General features: G+C 43.3%; 1 protein-coding gene across 2 annotated transcripts; it reads right to left on the bottom strand.

Moving 5' to 3' along the window:
- Nucleotides 1-894: 894 nt before the first annotated feature.
- On the bottom strand, nucleotides 895-17,643 carry mthfd1b (methylenetetrahydrofolate dehydrogenase (NADP+ dependent) 1b). 2 transcript variants are annotated; one of them, XM_071521678.1, is made up of 28 exons: nucleotides 17,511-17,643; nucleotides 14,762-14,846; nucleotides 14,408-14,467; nucleotides 14,249-14,302; nucleotides 13,962-14,098; nucleotides 12,978-13,078; nucleotides 12,730-12,866; nucleotides 12,417-12,528; nucleotides 12,180-12,307; nucleotides 11,597-11,694; nucleotides 11,177-11,350; nucleotides 10,817-10,953; nucleotides 10,680-10,726; nucleotides 10,477-10,584; nucleotides 10,302-10,376; nucleotides 10,102-10,204; nucleotides 9,890-9,966; nucleotides 9,283-9,423; nucleotides 7,773-7,841; nucleotides 7,172-7,283; nucleotides 6,474-6,613; nucleotides 5,997-6,038; nucleotides 5,500-5,600; nucleotides 4,937-5,114; nucleotides 4,141-4,248; nucleotides 3,814-3,966; nucleotides 1,648-1,761; nucleotides 895-1,545 (listed from the first exon to the last, which is right to left on the bottom strand). In XM_071521678.1, exons 1-27 carry the CDS (start codon nucleotides 17,546-17,548, stop codon nucleotides 1,672-1,674), a joined length of 2,805 nt encoding a protein of 934 aa, XP_071377779.1. In that variant the 5' UTR covers nucleotides 17,549-17,643; the 3' UTR covers nucleotides 895-1,545; nucleotides 1,648-1,671. The 2 variants fall into 2 exon arrangements, with proteins under 2 accessions (XP_071377779.1, XP_071377780.1); XM_071521679.1 differs by lacking the exons at nucleotides 12,978-13,078; nucleotides 13,962-14,098; nucleotides 14,249-14,302; ... (1 more) ...; nucleotides 14,762-14,846; nucleotides 17,511-17,643 and adding an exon at nucleotides 12,965-12,976.
- Nucleotides 17,644-17,720: the final 77 nt, after the last annotated feature.

Raw genomic sequence — 17,720 nt, forward strand, 5'->3', positions numbered from 1 at the left:
GGAAACAGAATAATAAAATTGCATGTTAAAAAATGTAGAGTATCTTACTAGCCAATGAAATAATTTGTTTTAAAAAGAGGTTATTCTTCTATATAGGCTACAGACAATTTATTTCTGAGTGTATGTCTATGAATTAACATATTATTTCAGCAGAATATAAATCATTTAGTAGCCTTTATGTAAAATTGCTTCTTACCTGTCAAAAATCAAAGCTCTCTGTTCATTCCTCTTACTCCACTTGATCATACGTGGCACATATTCCTGTTACCATGCTTTGAGTATGGCTCTGCACTTCAGACTGTTCAACAGAGCTCCGTTATCATCAGCAGCAACACCGCACATGGGTTTCCATAGTGATGCAATGATTGACGTGTTACACGATGCAAGAAATTGCCAACCACTCCTGCGTCACTAAACAGTCAGAGTAAGAAAATAGGATAGCCTTTTTATTCACCAAATAATACACTTGGATTATGCCTTGAAGTGCAGGGTATTTTAGACAGCATTTACTCTTGATTCATTTGCATTTTAAAACTGCAGTTAAGACACAACTCCTAATAATATCCTTGATTTATACTGAAAACAATCACGATCCATCATTGTACATTTGTGTTGTGCTTGCCAGATAAGGGTCCCAGCATGTGTCATGTCAGACTCACCTTCATCTCTAAGGAACGTCATCAGTCACTGTCTGGAGACACCCACACATAACATAACTATGCAGATTGCAATATTAAAGCCGAGAAAAACATGAAAGTGGGGGAGAAATGAGAGAGAAAAACACCCATTTCTAAGAATAGGTACAAGAGACACATCAAGACGGAATTCTCAAATCAGAAAAACAAGCCTGACGTGTGGCTTTCCATCAAAGAGACTTTATTCAATCTTTCCTGATAGAAAAGTCAAAACCACTGATTTACAGCATCACGATACTTCAGTTTCACAGTAGTGCCGATTACTCCAACAATGTTAGACACTGAAAATATTTTATGAGAATACAGGACAGGCAAAATAGAAAATCTGAGGCGCAAAGATTGTCACAAAACATTTTGTAAAGGCAGCATTAGTTTTGTGTTTTGCCTCATTTTTAGTAGTGCGTTTATTATGAAAGGCATAGTCAGTTCAGTTCATTATTAATGACAGTGGACATCTGTTGCAGGACACAAATATAAACAACAACCTGATGCAAGACTCCAGATCTCGTTCTCCCAGTACCACTTTGAAATGTATGAGAGAGGGACGTAGCATATGAACACTTTATGTGCAGCCAGCAATTTAACTTAAAGGAATGCAAATAGGACGTTTAACACATAGTGGCAATCTCAGGGGCAATAAAACTGTTCTGTGATTAATTAAGTTCCTTAATTTACCCATCAGTGGCCTTCTGGGCGCAGCAAATGAATTATTTACAGATGTCAGTGGCTGAGTGAAAAAACTGTGAAATAAAAAAAGAAAACATTGGCAGGCGAGAGGAAAGCGCTTCCAGTTATTACTCCATCAGATTTCATTAAGGCTCGGTGGGGGGGTGGGGGTGGAGCGCCAGCTCTGCACACAGAGAGAAAGAGCAAACAGAGAGGATGAAAATGTTCAGTTATCAGCAGTGAATGGCGACTCCAGTATGAGATGGATATGGATGACCCTCCTTACCGGTAAACAGTGCAGAGTCCCACTTCAGAAGAGCCCATTGACCTGCTCAGTCTCGGGGTCCAAGTCAATGTCATAGAAACAGGGTCTGGTGGGCAGGCCAGGGATTGTGGGCATCTAGGAAGAGCAGACACAGAAGATTCCATCAATAACAACATTGTGTAAAGTCACTTCAATATATATAACACAGCCTTTTAGCTAAACATATTCTGTACAGTCATTGATGACATATAGACCTTTTTAATTATCAGTGTATTTAAATGTGATCTCAGCTCTCTGACTCTCTAATTGATCACCTGTCTTCATCTCTTCTACAGTAACATAGGATACTTGGCTTGCTAGTTAACATTAGTAACTGAACTGAACTGGGTCCACAGCTTCCTCACCGACAGACCACAAGCTGTCAGAGTGGGTACAGTTAAGATCTTCCACCATCATCACCAACACCGGAGCTGTGTGCTGAGCCCCTTCCTGTACACACTCTACACCAACGACTGCATCAGTCCCTCACCCATCACCACATATTTCAAATACTCTGATGACACAGCCATACTTGCACTCCTCTAGGGCTGCAACTAACGATTATTTTCATTGTCGATTAATCTGTCGATTATTTTCTTGATTAATCGATTAGTTGTTTGGTCTATAAAATGTCAGAAAATGGTGAAAAATGTTGTTCAGTGTTTCCCAAAGCCCAAGATGACGTCCTCAAATGTCTTGTTTTGTCCACAACCCAAAGATATTCAGCTTACTGTCGTAGAGGAGTAAAGAAACCAGAAAATATTCACATTTAAGAAGCTGGAATCAGAGAATTTGGACTTATTTTTCTGAAAAAATTACTCAAACCGATTAATCGATTATCAAAATAGTTGGCAGTTGACAGCTAATCGATTCATCGATTAATCGTTGCAGCTCTACACTCCTCAATGACAATAACTCAGTTACAGTCTACCAGCACTCCATATCCCACTTCACACAATGGTGCACAGAGAACTATCTTCAGCTAAATGTTACCAAGACAAAAGAAATGGTCATCACAAACCCCAGTCCACACCATACAGTCCATAACCCCACATGCAACTCCTTCAAAGAGTTGCACTCACTCTGGACAATAAACTCAGTTTTGATCAACACACCACTGACATCCATAAACGCAGCCAGCAAAGACTTTCTGCCATTTCTTTCTGTCCCCCTCACCTTCTGTCACTACTGTACAAAAGCATCATCCAGCCCATCTTACTCTACTGCTCACCCTGTTTCTTCACCATGCTAACTGCCACAAACAGGAACAAACTCACCCGCATCACACATAACGCCTCAAAAATCATTGGACTCCCCACCCAAAACCTCTCAGACCTCAACAACAGAGCCCTAACACACAGAGCGCTCACCATAGCGCACGACCCCCCACACCCCCTCAATCCACTCTTCTCACTCCTCCCATCAGGTCACAGGTACAGGTCTCTGACCTGGAAACGGGCCTGTTTTAAGAAGGGCTTTGTCCCCTCTGCTATCGAGGTACTGAACAAACTGCCACGCTGAATGTCATGTGTGTTATATGTATATATGTATTTATGTGAGGTCTGCAAAGCTGTGAAAACAAATTTCCCTTTGAGGGACAATAAAGTATTGTATTTTATTGAACCGTTGGCAAACACAGCTTATCACACACTACATCTATACGTAGAAGCACAGTTTATACAACAATGTGCTTTATTTTAAAATTTAAGAGTAGGTGTTGTCTTATGATCATACAAAGATTCAGCTATATATACACAGGCATCCATCACTGTATTGCAGCAGTCCTTGCAAAGTAATTGCAACAAAGCTCTCATGCTGTATAACATCAAGCGATGTCATGTCATTTGAATATGATAAGAGGATTATGAAAGTTGTGTGAAGGTTTGCAGCCAAGTTGTGAAGATCCTAGTAAACTTATCACAGTAGAAATTTATTAACGAGATAAATAAAAAATGAAACAAAGTTTAAAAACTGGACTTTGTTTGTAGAAAATATAGTTGTGTACACTGTGACGCAGGTTAATAGCACACAGGTATAGAGGAGAGAAGGGTCACAGCTCTGACCGACCTGCATTTGCCTCTTAATGACCACAGCAGCAGCAGCACCGTGGTAAACAGATGTTCTTGGTGTAAGTGAAGGAGTGCTTACCGTGCCAACCAGCGGGAACAGGAAGCCGGCGCCCACACTGGCCCGGATGTCTCTGATGGGCAGGACGAACCCCGTGGGCACGCCCTTCTTGTCTGCTTCGTGAGACAGCGACAGGTGCGTCTTTGCCATGCAGATTGGCAGATTGCTGAAACCCTGAGGGGCGACAAGCACAGTCGAGTTTGTTGGACCTGGATCTCCTTTCTCCACAAAAATTATAAAACGGCAAATCTGTTCGAGCATTCACCGGCTAATTTATCTTCTCTTTTGACAGGAGCAGCTGACAAACAGGTTTGACAATAATAAATCTCGACTCCCAGGGGTGCTAACCTGTCTGGTGTAGCGCTCCACCTTGTTTTGGGCCTCTGGGAGCAGCTCGATATCATCGGCCCCGTAGATCTTCTGGGCGATGATCCGAATCTTGTCAGCGATGGGGAGCTAAAGTGGAATTAAAAACATACACGCACTAGCATCAGTGTATTCTGTGAGGAAGTTATTGTTCAGCAATGCCAGCCAGACAACATTTGTACATTTACAAGACTTGACTCTGGTTAAGGCCCGAAGATATGAGGCTGTTTTGTTTTATTACGGATATCCATTTTCACCAAGAGACTGATGAATTATGCAACATGGTATTTTCTAGTAAATTAAGACACTGCTCTTCAGTCTCATGCAGAGACACAGGGGGGGGACAAGACAGCCGGTCTGCCCTGGTTCCCCTGACAAGTAGCATTGTAATAGTATTGTAAGTCTCTTTGGACAAAAGCGTCTGCTGAATGACGTACTGTAATGCAATCTAATGTGAAGTAGTAGTGGAGATCACTTTCAAAAAAGTCCAAAAAGTCCCATTCCAAGAGTGGGACTGGGGGGGGGGGTCATTGGTTGATATCTCCATTTCCCATCACAGCCAAAATAATAATAATGATAATAATAATAATAATATACAAATTTCCTGGCATATCAGTGCAGGAATATTGTGTAAATTTCTAGCCATCTTTGACTAAGAAATGTGAGGAGACATAGGCGGATGAATGGGTAATTTGTGGAGAGAGAACATAAGAGTGAACTGGAAGAAAAAAAAAAAAGAGAAAAACAAAAGTGCACCAGTCAAGGTGAGAGCCCGTACCTCCACATCATAGAGGAACTTGAAGTTGCTGGGGGCCTCAGAGGCCCTCTGCACGGCCTGGCCCAGGGCCACGGCCCCGGCTCCGCCCTCGGCCCAGTGGGAGCAGCGCACGGCATCAAAGGCCCCCGCAGCCTTGGCCATGCTGCAGATCAAGTCCAGCTCGGCCTCGGTGTCGGTCCTGCAGGTCGGGTCAGTAATCGTTAGGGACAGACAGACACAGAAGCTGCTTTCATCCAACTGCCAAGCAAAGTTTAAGATGTCACAAAAAATAAAATGTGAATTAGGTGCGTTTCTTTAAGAATGTAATCGGGGAACGCATAAAAAAATTCAAGCAAGGGTAAAAGCTGTTTTGAGATACCGAGGACATTTTAATCATAATTTGCAGTTTCCTCTCAGTCTTTCAAATTCAGTACATTATAATTTGCGCATAATGTATTTGGATAGAAACTAGACAAGTGAAACAAAAATAATCTAAATTCTCTTTATCTACCGTTTTGTTACATGAACAATTTTAGCCTTTTCTTCTGAAACACACACACACCGCATCATCATCCACCACTTACTTGAAAGCATTGACAGCCACCACCACAGGCACGCCGAAGTGTTTAGCATTCTCTATCTGCTTCCTCATGTTGCTGCAGCCCTTCTCCAGCAGCTCAAGGTTCTACACACACACACACACACACACATCTCAACACTGATACCCTTTTTACATAAAGCCTATTAAAAGGGAGTTAAGAGCAGCAATTCTCAATCTACATGAATGCGTTTTATGTAGTTGCTTATAAAGTGTTCATGCATAAACATATACAAAGCTTTTGAACTTGAATGAATTGCTCTGCATTATAAATGGGGTTGTGAAGTTCAACTCAGCCAATTGCATGAGATGTGTTGTTAACCAGGCTCCTAATGAGTGGATGTCGAAACACAACCCATCAACACAAAATGACCATAAAGAGGAAGGGACACATTTTGGCTGATTGCTCTTACTACAGAAGAGGGGGAAAATATATAGCTAAATATATATATAGCTGTGAGTGAGTTATGGCTTATGCATTACCTCCTCCACATATTCCTTGGGCAATGGCATCCCAGCTGTGACCTAAAGCAAAAAAAAAAAAAAAAAAAATCCAACAATTAACAGACCAAATTTTTGACAACAAAGACCACTTTAATAATTTTTCCTTAACTGCTTCCCTCGTGATTATTAGGCAGCAAACAACTGTTGGTGTGAGTGAAGAAGTATGGAATATGAATGAGCTCTTGCTTCGTGACCTCCACACAGCAGGAAATGTAATTACATTCACAGCAGCACACTGACATTCACTGGGGGAGGATGAGACACCGTATTGAATGCAGGAAATATTTAATGTGATGTGTGCATGCTCTTAAGGCTGATAGTGGGATTAGGATGCACAGTAGTGAACCATGGACTCATCTAAAAATGTATGTAAACGTGATTTTAGACGCTAAATCACTGATATTGTATATATATATATATCTTATCAGAACATTGAGGAAAGCCCAGTGAACTCACAGTCGGTCCTCCTCCATGCATCTTCAAGGCTCGGACGGTGGCCACCAGCACCACCACATGGGGCCTCAGGCCGGAGTATCGGCACTTGATGTTGAAGAACTTCTCCATGCCAATGTCGGCACCGAAACCAGCCTCCGTCACTGTTGGACACAATGGAGAGGCGTTTGTGAGGCAGAGAGACTTAAGCAGCAGCAGAACCTGCAGCTGTAAGGAATACGGAGTAATATCACTGGTGACAATCCAGAGTCATTTTCAGGTTTACAAGTATACAGAATCATGTTTTATTTCTGATCTTGTCAAAAGAAATCCTGATGAAATCCTTCATTTCTAAACAGCAGATCTCCATCAGGGTTTTTTTCTCAGGGTGGAAAGCGTTTATCCAGAGAGCTGAGACATACTGGAAATTTGGGTGCTGTATTTTAATTTTAAAAAAAGCAAGCACTTTAATGTTTATGGCCTTATTTTATTTTTCTCAAATCCACAAACACGCAAACAGGTGCTTTGGATAAAATCTTCACCAAATGGCATATGCTGTGTTAAGCTCATACATCTACTACAGCATCACTACCATAAGCAACACATGCAGGCAAATGATCCACTGCAGCATAGGCCTATACCTGACCACTTTAATACTAAAGGCACACAAATGTAGATGTTGATGAGAGCAGCCAGAGAACTATTTTCTCAACTCCACTTACCTACGAAGCCCTCGGGTCCAACCAGCTTCAAGGCAATTTTATCAGCCAGGATGGAGGAGTTGCCGTGGGCAATGTTGGCAAACGGGCCGGCGTGGACGAACACAGGAGTTCCCTGTGGAGCGAGACGACCCGCATGTGATAACGGCAGCGAAACACATAACTCAAGGCAATGTCATCTCTGAGGCACACGCTGAAATGTAGATCATTTTGCAAAGTTTTACTGAGAATAAGCCGATATCTCTGACAAACTTTAGTGTGGCTAAAAGGAAACTAGGGGCTTCAAAAGATCAGTTCACTGAATGCAAGCCAATGAGCCACTTCCTCTACCCACTCCTGCCTGAGATGAGGAATGGGAGGGGGGATTAGCTCGCAACTTGGAAAAACAGCCACCAGCAAACAATATCTGTCCTCTCCAGACTGTCTGAGACTGCCTTTGGAAGCTTGTGGGAGGCTTTCGGTGGGTCTAAATACTACACAAATACATATATTCCCAGCCTAGTTAAAGATCTGAAGTGCTACTCCCACACTGTCCCTTCTGGATAGTAGCGTTCTGGCCTGAGGAGTCGTCCGTGATACAGAGTGTGCTGCGCGTTTCACCCACCTCCAAAGTCTGCATCAGGTTTGGCTTGATGGCATCTCTCATTAGTACAGCGAGAGCACCGCTCACACCCTGTGGAGCGAGAACATCACATCAGACTGACGACTTCACAAAGTTACTAGATCAAAATGGCGCCTTTCCACACAAGTGGATTAACCCTCCCTCTGCAATTAAATTAAATTAAATTCAATACTTTATTGCCATGTCAACACAGTTGATAGGAATTTGCCTCAGTGCAGCTCTTAAGAACAGACAAAAAAAAAAAAAGCACACACAAAAGTTAATAAAATATATGAAATAAGAACAGCAAAAACAGTTATCACATTTATACATTCAAATATACATAATATGATAAAGTCCTAAAGTGCTTTGTGCTGCTACATTTGTTTTAAAGTGCTTGTTGCTTTGTGCTGCTACCTACCTACTTTTAAAGTGCATGTTGGCTAATGCTTGCTCCACTACTACAAGTGCTTGTGCGTCAGAGTTCAAATAACGAACAGCCTCAGGATATGTACTGCTCCTGAGGTGAGATGTCCTACAACTAAAACTCTGTAATCTCTTTCCGGAGGGGAGGGGTTTGAAGAGGGAGCTAGCAGGGTGAGAAGGTCGGCGATCACCTTCTGTGTCTTGCGTCTGATACGTGTGGCATGTATAGAGGACACAGAGGGAAGGTCACAGCCAGTGATCTTAGACGCTGTGCATAGAACTCTTTCTAACTGTCCCCTCTCAAGGGCGGTTGTGTTGCCATACCACACTGTGACTGAGAAGGCGAGGACACTCTCCACAGTCGCTCTGTAGAAGAGCAGCATCGCCTCCCCAGTCACACCAAACTTTTTAAGCTGGCGCAGAAAGTGAAGCCTCTGGTGGGCCTTGTTAATTATGTGGCTGGTGTTGACTTCCCACTTCAGAGTGTGGCATGTGGTGGTGCCAAGGAATTTAAAAGTGTCAACCCTCTCCACTATCTGGTCATTGATGACAAATGGAGGGAGGACCACCTCACCCCTCCGGAAGTCAATTATCATTTCTTTTGTCTTAGTGATGTTTAAAATCAGGTTGTTTGCCCTACACCACTCCACTAGGACCCCCACCTCCGCCCTGTAGGCTGATTCATCACCGTTCCTTATCATGCCTGCCACTGTTGTGTCATCTGCGTATTTAAAAATCGGCACAGATCCAGAATGGGATACACAATCATTGGTATATAGTGAGTACAGCGGAGGTGAGAGAACACATCCCTGAGGGGCCCCAGTGTTGAGGGTCATTGGCCTAGAGAACATGTTACCTATCTTAACCACCTGCTTCCTATCTGACAGAAAATCTAAAATCCAGTTGCATAGAGCCTGATTAATTCCCAGCACCTGAGGTTTATCAAATAGTTTAATCAATAAACAAAACCAATGGCTGTTAACCAGTGGCGGTAATGACATCATGTGTAGGAGAGAGTTTATCTACAATGTAAGTATACAGACACATGGTTTAGAGCTGCAGAGGGAAGAGACCGCTGGCTACTGACCAGGTCCTCGGTGGTGATGGGCTGCCCGCTACGGCTGGTGGCCACTACCATCTTGGCCAGGCGCTGCCGCATGTCCTCTAAACTGCTGGTGAGGGCCAGCACTGCCATGATTTCACTGGCCACCGTGATGTCAAACTGGGCCTGGAGGACAGAGGGAGGAGGGGAGCGCAAGTGCATGTCGCATTATCATCAATAACAATGTAGCCAAAAGGGATCAGAGAAGGTACATTCGGTATACGATGAGAAAGATAAAAGGATTAGAAATGCCCTTTTTAATGTCAAGGAAGGAGCCCTAAATAGATAAGCATTAGACCATTGGTCACCATTTGATAAGAGTTTTCCCTAAGGAACTCTATTTCAGTTTTTTGTTGCTAAATATGACTTGCTACAGAATTACATAAGCATACTGGAGGTAACAGTGACGACAGCGAAACAGTCGTTCTTATTCTCTCATTGCTAACCTTCGGTGACTCAAATTTAAGTGAAATTAAACAATTCCCGAATTTGCTGGGGACTCCCAGGAACCCTTTCAAGGCCCCTGAACCCCGCTTTGGGAACCCATGCTTGAACTGAATAAGACATACCTTTGTGGATTTTATGTCCTTACCTCTCTAGTGTATCCCTTTTCAGTGGGCGACTGGCCAATAGTGACCTTCCTTAGGAAACGGTCATTGGTATCCAACACTGGAATGACACACAAAGACCAAATGTGTTTTTCATCAATAAAGCATGAGCCAATTCACTCACAAAGACATAGACCTAGTGAGGTACATGATGTCTTGAAGACTAGGAGACGTCATTTGGTACTTATGTCCATACCTCTCTGCCAGGTGACAGAGTCGGGGTCCATGTCCAGGCGGGCAAAGCGGGTGATCTCCTCCTCAGTCAGAGTGGTGGGATCAGTCTTCTCAATGCCTAGTTTCTAAACAAACACAGATAAGCTTAAATAATGAATGTTCCCTGCAATCTTAACTGTGAGATACACAAAAACCCACAAGTCTGTGATGTGATTTTTTTACTTTTAGTCTGTTGATCTGTATGGGGGAGAATTGCCTCTGGCCTCCGCTGAGGGGAACCAAGCGGTTGTACAGAGCCTGAGGATACATGGAGAGGAACAAAATATTCACAACCCACTGATCAACTTGTACACAGTGTGATTTTTTATAAACCCACCGACAAAAAGGGAGTAATTACCTTGTCAGACTGGGTAGATTCATGGAACATACGGGCATCGATGGCAGCAGCCACCAAGTTGTTAGCAGCAGTGATGGCGTGGATGTCACCGGTGAGATGGAGGTTGAACTGAAATCAATACAACCATAACGTTAAATGACACTGTCTTTGTATTTTTATATAAACTACAGCCATTTCTGACTTTATAAAGAGCAGTGCAGTACCTCTTCCATTGGAATGACTTGGGAATATCCGCCTCCTGCAGCACCACCTGTAGAGGGAAGACAAGACTACTACTTATAAATACATTTTAACAGCTTGCAATCCATTTACCCTCCCGCTAAGTGTTTCCAGCGCTGACCTTTAATACCGAAGGTGGGTCCCTGGGAAGGCTGCCGGACGCAAGCGAAGACGTTGAGCTTCATGTGGGCTCCCAGGGCCTGGACCAGGCCGATGGTGGTAGTGCTCTTCCCCTCGCCCAGGGGGGTGGGCGTGATGCTGTGGACAGAAAACCTCATCAGCCATGATCATATTCTTCATCAGTAAATATTGTTACTGGTAAAATCTGTAGAAAAGTGTTGAGGATTAATCAATTTTCCCACAAAATGCTACAGAAATACTAGAAAAATCGATAGAACGCAAACCATCAGTTCAAAATAAATGTGAAAAGGCCACAGAAAGACAAAGATAACACACATATAAATACAGGCTAACAGCATACCCAGTGACCACCACATATTTGCCATCTGGCTGGGCCTGCAGGCGTTTGATGGTATCCAGCTGGACTTTGGCCTTAGTCTTGCCATACAGCTCCACCTCGTCGGAGAGCAGGCCCACCTCCCTTGCTACACAGTCAATGGGCTTGGGTACGCAGGAGCGAGAAATCACGATGTCACTGTTGGAGTTACACACACACACGCACACACACACAATCGCTTATTCATCAGAATACAGGAGAAAACAGCAAGGACGTTCGCGCAAGGAGCACATTCAAGAGATTTCTAACGTGAGGTAAAGAACTGAACAGGCTCCACTTGCAAGTGTAATGTTGAATTATTCAGCAAACCATGTGGTGAAAAATGAACTGAGCACATTTCTATGAGGTAGAGGAGGCACAAGAGGGAGGAAATGTGATACCAACCTCGGCACAGGCCTCTGGAGGTTGAGCTTGGTGTAAGAAATGCCCCACTTCCCTGGCTGATGGCTCTCCAGGAAACGCTTGGCGCTCAGAACTGTGTTCTACACAAACACAGACACACATGTGCGCGCGCACACACACACACACACACACTTTGACTTAACATCTGATTGCATGAAACGAAAAGAGGAATTAATCACATCATTTCCACTTCTAGACAATAACTATAAATGTTCAACCCTAATCTCGCCTAATAAGCATGCCAGCAGTGAAATGAAGCAAATCAAAAGTCATTCTCCATTCAGTCAGTTATGATAAAAATGCAATTACTGCTGCGCTGTGAAAAATGACCATTTGAAAGGGCAGTTTATCTTCAGCATAAAAAAAACATCCCGCTCAATTGACAGTCACTGTGTGCTGTGTCACTCTATTAAAAGGAGAGGTGAGTCTGAATTGCACTGATAAGGCTAATGTGAGAAACTCTGTGTCGTATACAAACAGCAGCTTGAGACTTTCAGTGACATTAAACTTTAATGAATGTCTAAACGGAGGTCAGTTCAGGATTCGCTCTATGGATGGACCTTACCCCCATCAGCATGGCCACAGTCATGGGTCCCACACCACCAGGCACCGGGGTGATGAAGCCGGCCTGCTCCTTGGCTGAGGAGTAGTGGACGTCGCCCACCACCCGCTTCCCACTGGCCTTAGTCTCATCTGAAAGAGGCAGGGAGAAGGCATGAGGTCAATACCAAACAACCCACTTTCACTGATTGGCTTTCAACAAATGTGACTGAAGTTGACCGAAAAGCCTTGGGAAGCGAACCTGGAATGTGATTGATGCCGCAGTCGATGACCACCGCTCCCTTCTTGATCCACTCTCCCTTAACCATCTCTGCTTTCCCGATGCCGACCACCAGGATGTCTGCTTTGCCCACCTGAGCAGAGACAAATCAAAACCAAAAAAAGATACATGAACTACCACATGACAGATAATCCTTATGCATCAATATGTATGAATGAGTGAATATTTCATGAATGTGAGAGAGCTGCGTGTGCAATGTTGATGCCACGCTTGCTTGGGCATTACGAATCGGACGTGCCCAATCTGGAGGTGGGCGGTGGTGTTGCTGGTTTACCTCTCCGGCGAGATCGGCGGTCTTGGAGTGACAGGTGGTGACGGTGGCGTGGTTCCACAGCAGCAGGTCGTGCATCGGTGCACCCACTATCTTGCTGCGGCCGATCACCACCGCTCTCTTCCCTGCCACGGACACGCCTGCAAAGAAGCGGACAGGGCATTCAAACCATATTCAAGTTCTTTTCCCATAGTCCAGACATTTCCAGAACACAGACTCAGATCTTTAAGGGTGTTACCTGTTGTACTTACCAGTCTGTCTGATCAGCTCCATGCAGCCGTTTGGGGTGCAGGGGATGAAGCAGTCGCCCAGGTCCCCGCGAGAGAGCTTCCCTGCATTGATGCTGGTCAGTCTATAAACACATCAAAACACACACAACTGAACAATTTGAAATTTTAAACAATTTGGCCTACATACAAGCTATGGATCGTTAAGACCCCTAGAGCAAATCATGACTATTTGACTAGATGAAAGAAATAAATGGGCTCATCACTGGTATACTCGTTCTTATTGAGGGACTTGAGGGAGTTGTTATAAAACAACTATTGCATTTCTGGGCCCATTTTGTTGTGGTGTATTTTTCTTATTCCCGCAGATAATTGCCAAACTTAGACGTCACATCAAGATTTTCCAGCACAGATGCAATGGAACTTAACAGTAGAAAACATTTCATCTATCTAAAACATCAGCGATAAACACCAGGTTTTGATGTCAGTCCCTCAGAATCAAAGAGCGAAGGTTCTTTCTAGAGTCAGCATTTTGCACAGACTTTCAACAATCACACAGGGAGAAATACATTGTAGAAGAGGCTGAGATACAAATTTCTCTATCAACACTAGACTCAATAGACCAGGATGCAATGTAGCCACGTTGGAATGCACTGACATCGCAAATTGATGCTATCTAACAATGTAAGTGGATCTGAGTACTTTCCTTTAATCAGGCCCAAAGGCAGCAGAGAAGCACTTCTGTGGCCCTTTCAGTCTGGCTCCAGAACAATACAGATCAATATAATAATTTAGTGGGGTGAACGAAGAACTGAGTTCCATAAACCAAAGGCCTTTCTTCACATACTATACTCTACTCTCACAAATTAGGGCTGGGTCAGTGGTATTTGAGTGAATATGAACAGCTCCCAATAATCTCGAGAAGCGCGATTCAAAAGAGGAAGAAGCAAACTTTCAGTAAAATTTACAAGATGAACACCCTCATCTTCAGTTTATGCTGGTTCTTACCCGTCTACATCCTTCTCTGGGGCCACGGCGTTGGTCACCTTCTCTGTGTCGATCTTGTGGATGGAGTCCAAGGGCAGCTGGACGATGAGACCGTGGACCGACGAGTTCTCATTCACCTCTCTGACACTGTGAAGAACCTACAGACAAGGAAGACAAATAAGACTCTTTTCTTCACTTTCATGTACACACAGTATGCCATTTACTAAGTGTTAACTGTGTGTGTGTGTGTGTGTGTGTGTGTGTCGACAGAAGAACGGAAGATCCTTATTCCTCCAATCCCTCCTCACCTCCTCCTCTGTTGCTGTCTTGGGAAGTCTCATATGTGTGGCATTTATTCCAATCTGTGTGCAAAGAGAAAGAGTTTAGAAAAAAGCTGGGAGGATTGCAAACAGTGTCCAGCAAAAGCGGGGTGTTCATGTGTATATAAACACACTAAATCTGTTTACCTCAGCTGCTGCTTTCAGCTTCATGCTGATGTAGAGATTGGAATCATCTCGGTCTCCCACCTGCAAAAACACCCATCACTTTAGCTCCATGGCACTGAAAAAGCAGGCTAAAAGACTGTCTCCGTCTACAACCACAGACTCATTACTTTACTCCGGTAGTGGAAAAGGAAACATTCATACACCATGTATCCATGCAGCACACACTGAGACTGGGTCAAGACACACAAATGATCAAATCCTTACCTGCTGACCATCTGCAGGGGCAAGCCATGGGAAAGCACACAGCCAAATTAACCGGTAAAACATCCATATATGTGATTTCAGCAGTAATAATAATTCCCGTCTAGTGCTTACCTGCAGAACCACCAGGCCGGGTCTGAAGTTGGGGTCCTGAGCCTTCATCTGCTGCACCTCCTTCTTCAGCCTCTCCCTCACCTGCCTGAGAGCACAAGAGAACAGAACAGAATAGAAGTGTGGTTTTAGTCTCAGTACAGTGACAGGTTTCCACAGTTTGTGCACATTTAAATGCCATTTGGCCATCTTGTTGTTGGAATGGTAAACATTTTGAATGAAGATCTCAAGCCATGGAGCTTGGCTTCTATAGTACAGCAGTATTGCACAGTGATAGCCATTATAATTCATGCTAAACTGGGTCATCATAGGGGTCAGTTCAGGTGAATGGTCCCATCTCTGGTCTTTATCGTAATGCTTTATCCGTTTAACAGTTTGGACATTGGGAAACATTCCAATACTCTGAGAGGAGAACAAATAGGCAACAACTAGGCTGGGCCTAAATAAGGCAAAGATTAGGCATTAGCCAAGCTAGATGGCAGCAATACAGAGGTATTGGACTTTAGCTCATGGTGATAAAAAGTAATGCAAGTTCTTGGCAATCCTGTTAACATATAATGATTTATGGTATTCGTCTAACAAAGCTCAAACGTAAGTAAATATATTTTGTATTCTATGATATCACACATCAAATCTGCTTTGTTGATCTTACTCATTCTGGATGAGAACAAAAAAATGGCTTGCTAAATGGGATCGAAAGGTAGTCTGGTAATCCTGTTTAAAACTCAGCTTTAGACTACAAAGTGGGCTTACAGGAGTTGTATCCTCTCCTTGTGCATCACATGAATACCATTGGCTGTAATGATGAAATAGGCTACAGCATGTGATTACCATTGATTGCGAAGGCATGACACAATGGAGTGACACCAATTTGGGCAATTGGGCAGTTTTTTCCTATTCACCTATCCTGAGTGTGTTTTTTTCCCCAGTGATGCTAAATGAAAATGTAAAAATATACAGTATGATGTGTGTGTACAGTAGTGTATAAACTTCCTTGAAAGGGTCCAAAGTGTGTTCTGATAGCCTGGCTCCTAACAGTGTATGATCTTAGTGTCTTCAACCCCCCATAACCAAATAAACACAGTCTGGCGTACCCTCTGAGGGAAACCTAGTGTTGCTCTTTGAGCTAACCCCTATAGTCAAACAATGACACAGCAATAGGTCATTTTAAGTGGCATAGTCCAAACAATACAATCCATAGACCTATACCTGCAACTTTGTCACATAGACCTAATCATCCATATGACCCACGCTTTCCCACGCCAGAGATGCTCTCTGTTTATTCATACAGAAGAGAAACAAAACACTATAAACAATGACAAAGATCATCATCCCCTCACTTTATGAAACCAATCAATATAACATCTTGCATCATAACCACAATCTTCCTGACAATAACGGCTGATAAAATAGCCTGTTATGTTAGAAAGGAGTTCTCAGTTCCTAGTCATTGATCAACTAGGTCATATCCCGATAAACAAGGGACATTCATGCAATATAGCTGCACTCTGATTAAGGTCAATGTGTCAACTGAGCTTTTCTGGAAAACAGACTTTTGGCTAATTGCTTGCAGAACATGACATTTCTTGAAAGGAATAGCCATCCTCAACAATGACCCATAAAAGTAGCTGTCTGGCACAAAAACTCATTGTAAACCAAGATATTTATATTTCTTTTCTCTCCAACTCACTCACTGGCATGTGAGCTTTTGTTCCTACTTCTGAGCTGATGAACGCAAATCATCCTCCTATTGAAGGGAGAGTGGGTGTATGGAGATGCTGAACAGACCATAGGTCATCCTGCTGCATGAAATAATTACCTAATGAGTACTGCGAGGGGTCAGTTAACAGGGTGCAGGCAGTCCAGTCTTGTGACAAGCATGTGCCACTCACAGTGTTACTCTTTTAGTTGCACATAGTTGCACTTTTCTCCCCACTGGTACATCATAGGAAAGGTTTTGTCTTTTCAACACATACAGTATTTGAAAGTGCCCAACCTTTTTGGTAATCTCCAGCACTTGGGCTGAGTTCAACTTTAAACAAGCTAAAAACATAACCAACCCATTTGTAGAGTGTACTCAAGTTACAAGCAATGTATTAAACTTTAGTTAGAATTTTGAAAAAGTTAGTTTTGAATCCCATAAGTGAATTTCTGTCAGCCTCACCACTTGAGGTCACTGAAGCAACAGGGCAAAGACCACATTGCAGCTTGTTACATAATACTACAAGATCTGCAATCTTTCTTGGCAAAGTTTGCTATGACCTGACTTTATAGATTTAGATCCAAATTCTAACTTTGCTAGTCAAAGGTCAAAGTGATACACCTTTCCAAGACTAACACACAAACCTGTCAGGATACAAATATCCCATGCAATGTTAGAAGGGATTCCTCTCATCTGTCAGCTAGTTATCTAAAACTAACACAAAGTTTGGTTTAGTTAGCCTGATGATCACCTGCTGCACGTGGCCAACACCGTGTACAAGTAATTCATACTGTCAATGAAGCCTAAAACCTCTGTCTGTCGGCAGCACAAGCTAAAACAGATTATTTTCAAACCAACCCAACTCCAAACAGCTGCATGCAACATGTGCAGAATGCAGAGCGAATATAACATGGAACTTCAGATATCGCCAACTCAGTTAGCTAGTTAGCTGCCAAGTAAGCCAGCATACAGACGCATGGTTTTTGGCTGCTGGACCAATTTGGTTAGTGGTGCATGCGTAAATGTGCATGGATAAAATCAGATACTCACGCCGAAACCTCTTTACCACTTATGATTTGAGCTGACATCGTTGTGCCTGGCAGTCCGCTCTCTGTGATGCAGATCAGTCTCTTGACAAGAAGAGAGTGGTCCTCAAAAAACTAAGTTTATTCCAAAGCGTCGGAGAAGCTGGCGCCGCCGGTGGTAGCGTACACTCAATTGACAAATCCTGCACTACCGCTGAAAATTACCGTATTAACT

This window comes from Centroberyx affinis, unplaced genomic scaffold, assembly GCF_046629955.1.
Source record: "Centroberyx affinis isolate AG114_WGS23_722 - 3 ecotype Tasmania unplaced genomic scaffold, CSIRO-AGI_Caff_v1 ptg000915l_1, whole genome shotgun sequence".
Classification (NCBI taxonomy): domain Eukaryota; kingdom Metazoa; phylum Chordata; class Actinopteri; order Beryciformes; family Berycidae; genus Centroberyx; species Centroberyx affinis.

Bases quoted from the DNA above. Each gene is read 5' to 3' on its own strand.
- mthfd1b (XM_071521678.1), bottom strand. From the start codon at position 17,548: ATGTCAGCTCAAATCATAAGTGGTAAAGAGGTTTCGGC. The intron at 10,205-10,301 runs GTAAAAAAATCA...GTGTTTGTTTAG, and splicing joins TACAGATCAACAGACTAAAA to AAACTAGGCATTGAGAAGAC. The intron at 5,601-5,996 runs GTAATGCATAAG...GTGTGTGTGTAG, and splicing joins CCAAGGAATATGTGGAGGAG to AACCTTGAGCTGCTGGAGAA.